This window comes from Nicotiana attenuata, unplaced genomic scaffold (assembly GCF_001879085.1).
Source record: "Nicotiana attenuata strain UT unplaced genomic scaffold, NIATTr2, whole genome shotgun sequence".
Taxonomy (NCBI): domain Eukaryota; kingdom Viridiplantae; phylum Streptophyta; class Magnoliopsida; order Solanales; family Solanaceae; genus Nicotiana; species Nicotiana attenuata.
Genome location: NW_017672190.1, coordinates 46,272 through 60,401, shown reverse-complemented (window position 1 = coordinate 60,401; position 14,130 = coordinate 46,272). Strand labels below are relative to the sequence as shown.

General features: G+C 36.6%; 1 protein-coding gene across 1 annotated transcript; it reads left to right on the top strand.

Annotated features, from left to right (window-relative positions):
- The first annotated feature begins 4,788 nt into the window (after positions 1-4,788).
- On the top strand, positions 4,789-13,969 carry LOC109212236 (probable glutathione peroxidase 5). The gene is made up of 6 exons (XM_019375864.1): positions 4,789-5,113; positions 5,214-5,290; positions 5,489-5,550; positions 5,906-6,024; positions 7,167-7,334; positions 13,692-13,969. Exons 1-6 carry the CDS (start codon positions 5,060-5,062, stop codon positions 13,722-13,724), a joined length of 513 nt encoding a protein of 170 aa, XP_019231409.1. The 5' UTR covers positions 4,789-5,059; the 3' UTR covers positions 13,725-13,969.
- The last annotated feature ends 161 nt before the right edge of the window (positions 13,970-14,130 follow it).

The window sequence follows — 14,130 nt, the reverse complement described above, 5'->3', positions numbered from 1 at the left end:
GGTAAACAACCTTTTAAAAACATTTTTCAATAGTCTCAAACGAGTGATGAAAACAGTGAGTAAAAGGGTAGAAACGTAAATAGCCCCTTGGGCAAAACAAGTATCAAAAACTGCCACTCGGGCATAATATCAACAGAACCAACCCCTCGGGCAACAACATGAAACCACAGCAGCCCCTCGGACAATATCACATCACACACACTGGGTACCCGCGCTCACTGGGGGTGTACAAACTCCGGAGGGGCTCCTACAGCCCAAGCGCTATCACAAGCCATCTCGTGGCATAACAAATCAAGCCCTCTCATATATCACAAATCAATGTAACACGCTGTGGCGCGCAACCCGATCCCATAATATCCTCACAACACAGACCCTCGGCCTCACTCAGTCAGAACTGACTCAAGCCCCTCGGGCAAACAGTAAAACAGGTACTCGGCTCAAAATATCACTTATAACCTCAAAAGGAGTAAATAAAACCCGAGTTATGAAATCACTGAAAGCATAGAAAAACTGAGTGTAAATATTATCAAAACAGTGAGGAAAAAAAGTAGTAAAAAGTCCCTAAGGGTCCAAACAATCTGCACAAGGCCCAAACACGGCATTTAGCCCCAAACATGATAATATTTCCAAAACACAATAATATTAAATAGTGTTCAATCAAATACGCGACTTAACAATCGCACGGGACGGACCAAGTCACAATCCCCAATGGTGCACGACCCCACGCTCGTCATCTAACGTGTGCGTCACCTTAAAATAGCACAACGATGTGAAATCCGGGGTTTCATACCCTCAGGACAACGTCTACAATCATTACTTACCTCAATCTGGTCTAACTCTAGCCCGCGATGCCCTTGCCTCTCGAATCGGCCTCAACACGCGTAGACTCTATCCAAAATCAGAGTCATAACATCAAAATAGGCTAAAGGAACAAAACCCACTCGAAAATAACCAATTTACACCAAAAATCCCAAAATTGACCAAACCCGACCCCTGGGCCCACGTCTCGAAATCCATTAATAGTCACATCAATAGAATCCTTACATTCTCCCGAGTTTGTACATATCAAATATATCAAAATCCGACCACAAACGACCCCTCAAATCCCTACTCAAAGGTCTCCAATTTCAAGCCCTAGTTCTTCAATTTTTAACCCTTAGTTTCCATAAATTCCAAGTCTAACCAGTAAGAAAATGCCATAGGATCGAGTTTTAGGTTCAACAATCTTACCTCAACGAAGTTCCCTTGAATTCCCTCTTCAAAATCTCCCAAAAAGCTCCAAAACCGACTCAAAAATGGTGAAATAAAGCTGAAAATCGCGAAGGAAACCTTATATAGGTTCTGGCACAGGGATTCCGCACCTGCGGCCTTAAACACGCGCCTGCGTGACCGCACCTGCGGTCCAATGGTCGCACATGCGGAAGTCACTTATCCGCTCAAAATCGCATCTGCGATCAAATATCTGCACCTGCGCCATCGCAGGTGCGCTCAGATCTCCGCTTCTGCGGCTCCTGCCCTTCACCACCTTGGTCGCATCTACGGCCCTTGAAACGCATCTGCGGCGTCGCACCTGCGGTCCCCAAGCCGCAGGTGCGGAAACAACAAGAGCAGAAAAATTGTGCAGCTGCTCCAAAAATCCAAACTCCCCGGCGACCATCCAAATCCATCCCGAGGCCCTCGGGACCTCAACCAAACACGCCAACAAGTCAAATAACACTATTCAAACTTGTACCAACCCTCGGAACACTCAAAACAATGCCGGAACACCAAATCACCCTCGGATTCAAGCCTATGAATTCCAAAACTTCCAAATTCCGCTTTCGATCAAAAATTGCATCAAACCCCGTCCGATGACCTGAAATTTTGCACACACGTCCCAAATGACACAACGGACCTACTCCAATTTTCGGAATTCCATTCCAACCCCTATATCAAAATCTCCGCTACCAACCGGAAAACGCCAAAATTCCAATTTCGCCAATTCAAGCTTAAATCTACCTTGGACCTCCAAAACACATTCCGATCACGCTTCTAAGTCCCAAATCACCTTCCGAAGCTATCCGAATCATAAAAACCAAATTTCGAGATCATTTGCTCACAAGTCAACTTCCGGTTGACTTTTCCAACTAAAAGGCCAACTTAAGAGACTAAGTGTCTCATTACTCTACCAAACCATTCCGAACTCGAACCAACCAACCCGATACCACATAATACAGCTGAACAAGACATAAAGAAGCAGAAATGGGGAAAACGGAACGGTAACTCATGAAACGACCAGCCGAATCGTTATAAAGTAGGAATATATATTAATTAGAAGCGAGGTCCTACTTCAGTAAAGTACTAGTACTATAACCTTTTTTTGCTATTCTATCATTGTCCAATATCCTCTCTGTGGCTCGAATAATCCGAATTCGCCCGAAATAGTAACTGATCATTAGTAATTTGGATTCGCGTTGAAATATCTCTCTTAATAATTAGTAATGGGTCAGAGGCGAAGCAATAGTTGACCTCGAGGTATAACGACGGATCGAAAGGCTCGATTAGAAGGAACAGACGAATAAATATATGTCCTACATAAGACCATATTTTGGTTTGAATGCATTTATTATATTTAAGTCGTAATTTAATATGGTAATTATATAAATTGAAAACCCATAAAAATATAGACATCAACTATAATTTAAGCTAATTATTGCAAGGCCCACTAAATTAGTAGAAATGACACCAGATAGCCACATAATTATTTAGGAATTGTCATGAATTTTAGTTATTCAGTTTAATTTTTCGTCTTGAAGTTAAGATTTCTAGCTAGACATAGATTCCCAAATTTGTTTTGAAAAATCTGATTGAGTGAAGTTTAGTTTAAAGATGAAAATGTGTTTGGATATAAGTTTTAAAATATATTTTACTTTTTAAAAAAAAATATGAAACATGACTTATACCCACAAATTCTAAAAACTATCACAAATACCCAACAGTACCTTTATCGATAACATTTAATATATTATCGCAAACCATAGTCCTGAACATAAATAAATTTGGTACAAAATTATTATTTTTATAATGCACTACATAATACACTATTAGATGACCGAGAAGACGAAGCAACATTGTTACAAAATAATAAATGGTGGGCTCTTTTATAAAATACAAAAGTTTGGGGCAATTTAAAAAATATAATAATGATATTTTGGGCCCAAACCAGCTCGTTGGAAATTTGCGTTTTGGGAATTTGCCAATGTAGATAAAATCTATGGCCAAATATATATTTGCCAAAAAAATCGTTAAACTAGCACGGGCTAGCCAGTTTTCAAACTGGTCACTCAAAAATAGCCAGCGTTTGCAAAGTCATTGAAAAATAGCCACTATTTTGCTGCAACAGAGACCGGTCCAGCATAATATACTGGAGTTTGGTGCACCTGTGCATGAACTTCCAGCATATTATGCTGGACCGGTATACTTTGCTGGCTCCAGTATAATATACTGGAGTTTCCGTATATTATACTGGAGTTACCAGTATATTATGCTGGAGTATTTTTCGAATTTTGAACAGCGTTTTCGTTCAGATTTATCTTTACATGAAAAGTGGCTAAATTTCGATGACTTTTGAAACTGTGATTATTTTTGAATGGCCATTTGTAAATCTGACTATTTTTAAATGGGAAAATTTCACATAAGAACAATTGGGTTCCCTACTTTTCAATTTTATAGCCCATATTTCAATTTACAACCAACTAGCCCAAAAATAATAGGCTAAGATTTAACATTCAACTCCAATAGGTTCTCAAAATTACTATTTAATTTCTAAAAAAAGATTGCTCAAACATTGAAGTTAATTTTCGAATCAGTAACTGTTACTCAAATATTAGTTGAACAAACCAAATCCATTTGGGTGGCGAAAATTAGATTTTTAACAAGCTTAAATATGTGGGTTTAAATTCCGAATTTGATTTTGTGAGAAATTTGGAGAGGGTGCTATTTAGACTTGTTAGAAATAGTATAAGGAGGTTATATATAAAATTTGAAGTCATTTAATGGAGATTTGGACTGGTTTTGAACAAGAATTGCAACTGAAAATCGTGGAAGAAGTTCGTCTACAGACGCTTGTATAAAGGTGTATAAAAGTGTATAAGAGTGTATAAGATGTGTTTATACACTCATATACACTATTATACAAGATTATACATAATTATACAAAAAACTGACTTTTCTGAAATTTAACTCAAATCTTGCTCAAATCTTCTCCAAATCACTTCAAATTTAAATTTTGAACTCCTTTTGATATTTTCAATCAATTGGAACAACACCCAATTCAAACAACTAACAAACTCAAAAAATTCTATTTTCGAAAGCAAAGCTTTGAATGACCTTCAATGGTGACTTCTACTCTTTAATTTTTCTACATTGCAACCAGGTGACATAGGGGGAGAAGCAGTAATGGCGAACGGCCCCTAGCATATGTAAAAGATGCGAGAAGAAGAGAGAGTGAAAGCCATAGTTGTGAGAACACACATTTAACTCCATAGCTTTTAGAAGCAATGGTTGTAAGAACACAGATTTTGAATTTGCAAGAGCTAGTGTTTTCAAAATATGTACAATATGGGCTAGGTCAGATAAAACTTAAAAACATGAACCATTTTTTGTTATAGTGTGAAGTCATATGTATTTTCTTATAATTCTTTCTCTCCCAAAAAGTCCCAAATATATTTTAGCAAAATTTATGGCCAAGGGGCCCATAATTTAAGCGTACCTATTGCAAGGCCTACTAAATTCATTTCTGTCGCAATTCGGACATTTTCTGTTTCTGGTTCAGAGCTGTAAATGCAAAAATAGAAAACAGAAAAAGGAGCCTGCCAAGCTGTAGCTTGTGGACTGCCCTCAATTATCTGATCATGGTCGCCTCCTTTCTCCTTTGTCTTTGTTAAAATTCTCCAATCTCCATTTTAATTCCTTTGCCCCATTTTGCTAGAATATTCCCTACTCTTGGAAATTACCAATCTGAGAGTAGGGGAACAGAGAACTATACACTGACCCATAATTCCTCTGTCAAAATTCCAAAATGGGTGCCTCTTCATCAGTTCCACAAAAATCAATTCATGAATTCACTGTCAAGGTGATAATTTCTCTTTTACCTAGGCATAATCATTCTCGTATGTTGGATTTCCTTTTTGTTCCTTTTTTTTTTAATTGGTGGGGTTGTTTCCAATATACAGGATTGCAAAGGAAAGGATGTAGACCTCAACATCTACAGTGGAAAAGTGCTTCTTGTCGTCAATGTTGCTTCCAAATGGTCTCCACTTTTCCTTTTTCCCTTTTTTCTGTATACAAGTTTTAAATTTTGAGCTATATCTTATACTGTATAACTGTATTTGTTAGTTATTCAGCTCAAGTTTCTCCTTTTATTCTTTTTCACGATATTTTTTGTATTATTCTTGATGATATTAAGTCCTTGGACATATGGTGATGGTGTTCATGTTTGTTGAAACAGTGGGTTCACAAACTCCAACTATACCCAATTGACTGAACTCCACAACAAATACAAGGATAAAGGTAACTTTCCCCAGATTCTTAAGATTAGTTACTGCCTTATACATGATCACATGTTCGTATTTATTAAATATAGTTACTCTTGACTCATTAATTTTGTCTGGAGTTTGTACTCTTTGAGGTATTTTGCGACTCTGTACATACTCCATCAGAAGGGAGCCTTGAAGCAATGGTCAAGTTGGACCTATAAGTCACGGTTCGAGCCATGGAATCAACCACTGATGCTTGCATCAGGGTAGGCTGCCTGCATCACATCCCTTGGGGTGCGGCGCCTTCCTCGGACCTTGCGTGAACGCGGGATGCTTTGTGCACCGAGCTGCCGTACATCTCCATCATATATATTTTAATTGAATTTCAGGCTTTGAGGTATTGGCTTTTCCCTGCAACCAATTCTTGAAGCAAGAGCCTGGTACAAGTGAGGAAGCACAACAATTTGCTTGCACAAGATTCAAGGCAGAATATCCCATTTTCCAAAAGGTAAGATAACATAACTGATAAATTTTGATAATTGAGGTCTTTTCATTTGATGACATGGATTTAGTTATTGTTACAATTAGACTGATGCTCTTAGTGGTCTCTTGGGTGAAAGAAGCAGCTCACAGTCTTCTCTATTATGCTGAAAAAGTACAGATATAAAGAATAAGAGTTCAATTAGAGCATAGTACATGTAAAAAACACAAGACCAGTAGCAGAATCGGGATAATAGGTTATTTGCAAAGTTTAGAATTTAGGTCATCTATGTTTTAACTTGCTGCATTTTGAATCCAATCATTCTATTGTTTATGATTGCATCATTTCCAGTTATTACTTTTGTTCGTGCTCTACTCTTTACCTTTATTTAAACTTCCATATGTAAACCTGATCTGCATTGCACTCAAGGGTAACACAGAGAAGCTATGGGTTTCAATACATTTCCCAATAGGTTGTTGTCTACTCTTTATCTCTGTCTAAACTTTCCTAAGTAATCCTCATTTGTGTTTGCTGTCTACTTTATAGGTTTTTATACCATATGTCATTGCTTCTATTTGGATCTTTCTTGTTGCCATATGGTCATCTTAGCATTCAGATATCACTTACTTTTTAGTGTCTGCTTTTAATTCTATTGGTGAGTGTTTTAGTTGAACAAAAATTATCCCACAGAAAGCTTGTCAATTTGCTGGACTAAATCTCGTTAAAAGACCAAAAAGCTGGTGAAATGTATTGGGAAATTATTGCCATTGCTGTAATGGTTCGTTATCCGTTTATTGGAACTTCCCTAATCTAATTTTGTAGGCTTGCCACAGATCAGCAAGAACTGTATAAAGGGGAATGTGTGTGGTAGCAATTGCTTTGCTCTGCTCCTTTACTTTTTAGCCATTCGTCTTCCTTTTTTTTCTTTGTTATTTCAATTTAAAGGCGATAATTCAAGTTCATCAACTGTGTTGTACACATGTTTCTTCCCTTATACCTGAAGTTTGAAGCAGCCGTCCTGCTATATATGACCTTTTTGCATTCTATGTATTAGTCAGTATCGTAGATCAGGATTTTGAAGAGTCTATCTGCAGCTTATTATTGAGAATATCTTTTATCGTTTTATTGTAATTTTTTGGACCTAATAACAAACTTGAAAGTCAAACTAGGTGCGAGTTAATGGTCCGGACGCAGCACCAGTCTACCAATTCCTTAAATCAAGCAAAGGTGGTTTTCTTGGTTCCAGCATCAAATGGAATTTCACCAAGTTTCTGATAGATAAGGAAGGGAAAGTTATCAAGCGTTATGGCTCCACTACTACACCATTGGCGATTGAGGTTGGCCTCTCTCTCTCTTAGACACCCCCCCCCCCCCTCCAAACCCAGCAACACAGAAGTTTATATGGTTTTACTTGCCTCTGCCTGTACATTTTAAATCTTTTAAGGTAAAGGTGAGGATTTGTTTTTGAAGTAACTGCATCTTAGCAGTTCGCCAACAAGTATGACAAAAACTTGTGTCCTAATGAAGCTAATATACCGATCCTTCCTGCGAGTCTTTCTTCTATTTAAATGTCCATGATTTGCTGGATAAGATAATTTTGTGGACAAATATATCCAGATCATCTCCTTATTTTACTTGGTCTCATGGGAAATAAACTTATCCAAACGTCCCTTTATAACTCACGAAATAGAAATTTCTCACAAGGGTTCCTCTTATCTTTCAGTAAGAAAAACTATCTTGTCATGCTCTCCATGGCAATAAATACTTCAGAATCTATCTGTCGCAGCCCTGAGCATAATCTTTATGCTAAAGTTTTTCTACTTAATTTATAAAACTTGTTACCTTCTCAAAAAAAAAAAAAAAAGGATGACAAAAGTTAAAACTTTGTCCAGAGGGGGAAGGGTGGTTGGGGAAGAAAAGTAGGAGATGAAGAGAAGTAGAGAACTGTGTATGAGCTGATGATATCGGCTTTTAAGAAGTATACTATTTGACATGAGGATATGCCAAAGTTGGAAAAGGCAGATATTTAAAGGAAGAGGAAACAAAAAGAATAAGGAACAGTGAAGGTTAATAAACTTTCATGTATAGAAAGGAGCGCTATGCATTGCTTGTTTGGCATCATTGACTGTTCTCTTCTGGAGATTATGATGTACATATTGTTGGTATTACTGTGTTCAAAATCAGAAAAGTAAACAAACGTTAGTTCAATAAACAAAACATAAAATAATTCCGAGCCCACTGAATGCACAGTGTGTCCTTAAGGAATTTAATCCCCTCACTGTTGCCCAAGGTATACGTATTAATTCCTCCCAGGATAGAACGGAATAACTATTCTGTGATAGCGGCACTTCAAATCACAGAACTTCAGCGAACTCAACAAACGGAGCAAATCACACTTGACACTTATGTTTATTTAGAAAATAATGCAACAATGTAGAAAAGAGGTGAAAAGATTTCAGATTTTTCATGTCTGATTTTATGTCTGAAAAATGAGGCCAAGCCTCTAAATTTATAGACAAAGGAAGGGTGATATGGAGAGGTACAATCTAAAAGGTGCCTCTTCCATTTCCCATTCACACCCCTTAAAAAAAACGCAACAATCCCCCACATGAATAGGGAATGGTCATATGAGGAAAAACATGCATGAAAATACTGTGTGATTCACAAATAAGGATTAATCGCATTTGGATAAGTAGGTTTCCCTTTGAACTTTCCGTAGTGAACTTATGTCGGATATACTCGGTCAATCGATAGATTTGATATCTTTGAACCGTCGAACTTTGGTGTAAACCTAGACAACCATAAGTCACACAATTAACCCTTAACCGTCTTTGCTTCTCACGGTTGTGTTCGTTTCAGCCATGAACACCGCTTGGTTTCATGAGTGCTTAGAGAATGGGCCTTTACTTTCATTCCCCTTAAAGCGACTTACACTTAACACTCACATAGGTGATTTCTAAACGTGTAATCCTATAGACACACTATCTGGTCATATCCTGCCAGATTTAGAAAATTATTAAAAAGCTTTAAGCTTTATTGACTCATCAAAAAGCCTTAATGCTTTACCTTGATTTCTGAACATTGTCTTCATCACGAGAATGGGTTGAGTTATTTGACAATGTTGAACCGTCATTCATAACTTTGTTTGATCTCTTTGAACTTAGCTCTTGGGATCTCCAGTCTGCTAGGTAGAGTTACCGCCATGATGATTTGTCCTAGGCCTTAGCCCCATTCCCTTCGATGATCTTTCAACTGCCTCTCTAGATAGGCCTTTTGTAAGTGGATCCGACACGTTATCTCTCGACTTTATGTAGTCAATCATGATAACACCACTAGAGAGTAGTTGTCTAACCGTATTGTATCTCCGTCGAATGTGACAAGATTTTCTGTTATACATAGCGCTCCTTGCCCTGCCTATTACCACTTGACTATCACAATGTATACACATAGGTGCCAACGGTTTGGCAAAAATAGAATATCTTCCAAGAAATTCCGGAGCCATTCAACTTCTTCACCGGCCTTGTCTAAGGCTATAAACTCAGTCTCCACTGTAGAGCGTTCAATACACATTTATTTGGACGATTTCCAAGACATTGCTCCTCTACCGACTGTTTAGAATCGGTTGAACCGGTGATCTAATTTGCATCACTATACCCCTCTATTATCTCGGGATACTTATTGTAGTGCAAAGCATAATTTGGAGTATATTTCAAATACTTCAAAACTCGTTTCATTGTCATGAACGTTTAATGCAAACTTCCTTATGTTGTAGACTAATATGTCTCGACTTCCGATTGCATATCATATTATTGACTACACTTAATGTAGTAATTATAACAACAGCTGGAATGATTGGCATCAGTTGTGGCCACAACCTTTTAATATATAACACATTTCGCAATCATTCAGCCATTTTCAAGATTTGTATGCTATTCATTCATACGTCTATATGATATGCAAATTATAGCACCTTCATTCATGAAACAAATCCAACTTGCAATAGATTTTGATCATGTTCATCGGTTGGTTCACGTCATTATAGACCAACATATTAATACGTTCGTTCATGAACGGTCATGTTTATACAAAACATACAAACACATCTTTCTATGAAAATTCACAACCTTCAAAGTGACATCATTCATAAAAGAACTAAACAATATAAATTTTCAATAAAGAAAATGATCTTTCGAGAAAGGCACGTGACCAACTTCCGAATTAGTAGTTTCATCAACTAGTCTTCATTAAGACTAAACAGTTGATGAATTTACCAACTACCATATCAATGGGGTTCAAAAATTATATCACTTAGACATTACGTCTAACATTGGCTTTTGTCATGCATAAGCTAAAAGCCCCCACATTTTAAATATTTCATCAATATATCATCTACATATAATCAAATAATGACTATATGACTTGAAGTATTCTTAATGTAAACACAATTATTTACACTCATTAATTTTTGAAACCATTTGACAATATTATTTGGTCAAATCTCGCATGCCATCGTTTGGGTGCTTGTCTTAGTCTGTAAAGTGACTTAACAAGTCGACACACCTTCTTTTCTTTTTCAGGAACCACAAACTTTTCAGGTTGTTCCATTTAGATTTCTTCATCCAAATATCCATTTAAGAAGGTTATCTTTACGCCCATCTGATGGATTTCAAGGCCATACACGACGGCTAACGCTATTACCATCCGAATAGATGTAATTCTCGTTACCGGTAAGCATGTGTCAAAGTAATCAAGACCTTCTCATCGTCTTAATCCTTAATCAATCTTGCCTTATATTTGTCAATAATACCATCAGCTTTTATTTTCCTTTTGAAAATCCACTTAGAATCCAAAGGTTTATTTCCTGGAGGAAGATCAACCATTTTCCCAAGTACGATTACTTAATATGGATTCTATCTTACTATTGACAACTTCTTTCCGAGGAAGACATACTTCTTCCAAAGTTTGAAGCTCATTTTCTAACAAGAATGTCAGAAAATATTATCCAATGGAAGCAGTTGTCCTTTGACGTCTTGGATTCACCTCATTAGGTGTACTTTCCTTTGCTTCTTCCCGAGTTCGCTTAGATTTTCACTAGACGACTCACATTTCTTTTTATACGGATAAATATTCTCAAAGAATTCAGCATTATCTGATCCGATTACCGTATTAATATGAATGTCGGGATTTTACGATTTATGAATCGGAAAACAATATGCCTTACTATTTCTTGCATATATTATAAAAACCGAATCAACAGTTTTCGATCCAATTTTTATCCTTTTGGGTTTAAGAACTTGCACTTTACCCAAATACCCCCCACACTTGGAAATATTTCAAGTTGGATTTTCTTCTTTTCCATTTTTTTTATATGGAATGGAATGTGTCTTGCTATGGGGAACGTGAATGAGTATTCGGTAAGCTGTAAGCATAGCTTCCCCCCCACAAGTTTTGGGTAAACCAGAACTTATCAACTAGGCATTTATCGTCTCCTTTGACGTTCTATTCTTTCTTTCCGCAATTCTATTAGATTGCGCAAAGTAAGGGGCAATTGTTTGGTGAATAATGCCATATTCCAAACATATTTCTTCAAACGCCGCCTCTATTACTTTGTAGAGCCAACCACATGAACTGTTGTTTGTGTCATAATAGAGTCAGAATAAATGCTGAAGTTTTTAATCTTCAAACCAATCTGACACAATCAGAATTAATAAACGGTGAAGTTTTTAATCTTCTAACCGAGTAATACCTGATACCGGATCTAATAAACGGTGAAGTTTTTAATCTTCAAACCGAGTAATATGTGACACAATCAAATTTAATAAACGATGAAGTTTTTAATCTTCAAACCGAATAATAAATTAGAGTAGAAAATCACTAAGATTTTAATCTCCAAAACGAGTATAAAGTCACTTAGACTTTAATTTCCGACAAATGAATAGAAAGTCACAAAGACTTTAATCTCAACAATCGAGTAAAAAATCACGCAGATTTTGATCTCGAAGCAGGAGTAAAAAATCACGAAGATTTCAGTCTCCATATAACACTTTACGAGAATTTTAATTCCCTTTCCAAATGGTTTTCCAACTAAACCGTTATAACACATTAAACAGTTTGATCTCTTTCTTTAATCAAACACATATATGTTCATCTTTACATATTTTATATTCATGATCTCAAGATACTTCAAGTATTACTGTAAGCCTATTCATGTCTTACAACCTTGAATATAATTTCATGCATACTAACCAACAAATCAATTTTATTTGGTAAACAAAATAACAATTTTCCTTCAACAATATGTTATTCTTAATCCCAACACGCAAATAAGATATATTTTGAGATCATCACATAATAAACATCTTCCCTAACATTTACAAAATTAAATTTCATAAATCACATAGGGTAGAAGATTAATTGAAAAAGAATAGAGTAAGAAAGTATAACCCGATTTTTATCAATTTATAAATTAATCGTGGTCTGCAATCAGGAATTCCTCCACTTTACTTTCTACCACCCATATGCGCTTCAGAAAAATTCCAATAGCTTTGAGATCTTGTGTACTTTTAATTTCACCACGGTTGAACACTCCAAATTGACATGAGTGCTCGATGATAATATCTTTCCAACCGTATGCTAAAGAAGTCCTCTAATTGCATCCAGTAGAGGAACCAAGTCTTTCTTAAAACTTAAAAGTATCACATTGTCCCTTGAAAGTGTCAAAAATGCAATATGTAGTAACAAGGCAGTTTTGTTTTCATCAAAGTGACGCAACAGTTGCCTCACCGTCTACCTTCAAACGAAATTAATTACCTTTCGCAATAGTGACACTGAGCCAACATACGCATCGTCTAGGCAAAAAGAAAAGAGAGGTCAATTTGAAATCGACTCACTTCTATTAAATGATGAACACAGAAAAGTATTAAATTCCTTAAGATTGTTGGTATTACTATGTTCAAAATCATTAAAGTAAACAAACGTTAGTTCAATAAACAAAACGTAAAAAATAATTCCGAGCCCACTGAATGCACAGTGTGTCCTTAAGGAATTTAATCCCCTCACTGTTGCCCAAGGTATACGGATTAATTCCTCCCAGGATAGAACGGAATAACTATTCTGTGATAGCGGCACTTCAAATCACAGAACTTCAGCGAACTCAACAAACGGAGCAAATCACACTTGACACTTATGTTTATTTAGAAAATAATGCAACAATGTAGAAAAGAGGGGAAAAGATTTCAGATTTTTCATGTCTGAAAAATGAGGCCAAGCCTCTAAATTTATAGACAAAGGAAGGGTGATATGGAGAGGTGCAATCTAAAAGGTGCCTCTTCCATTTCCCATTCACACCCCTTAATAAAAACGCAACACATATGTTGTATCAGGAGGCTTAATCGTTACCACTTACTAAAGCTTATCTTGTTAACATTTGCATATGATTTCATTTCTACGAAGTAGTAGAAAACATGCCTTTGAGGAGGTTTCAAGTTGCTACCATCTCCATTATCTAATGTTTATTTACTTACTTTTCGATAAGCAAGATATCCACTATCTCATGTATTAATGAAAGACTATTAGCTTTTCTGAACTATAATTTTGGTTGATGACTCCCAATCAAGAAGCTTATATAGTGCCCTTTACGAGGTTCATGTACATTTTGAGGTGGTTTTGATAGTTCTCCTTTGATTTTCTTGCAGGCGGATATCAAAAAAGCACTAGGGGAAGTGTGAGAGGCTGTCAGGTAACAGATAGTTCAGTTGATGAACTCATTTGTATAAATAAAAAGAGAGGATGGAGATTTCTTCCATGTTCTGTTTGTTCAACCTGCTTGTGCTCTTGTATATTGTGTTATCCAGGGAACAAGGTTTCAATTGTCGCGTGTCTCCTCCCTCCCTCTCACCTCAATGTAATTTGTATTGAATACAGTATATAGTCTCTGTTTCATGGTTAAAATGTATAACTTCTATTATTTTTATTCTTGGGCGCGCGCATTCATGGTGAGAACCTGTCACAGGCAGTTGCAGGTAAAAGTAATTGCTTAAGATATAGCTTGCAGTTTAAACTGTCCAAGCAAGTTGCTCATGATAACATCAATTATAACTGCTGCTGTTGTTATGGCAATTGAACTTGGTCGGA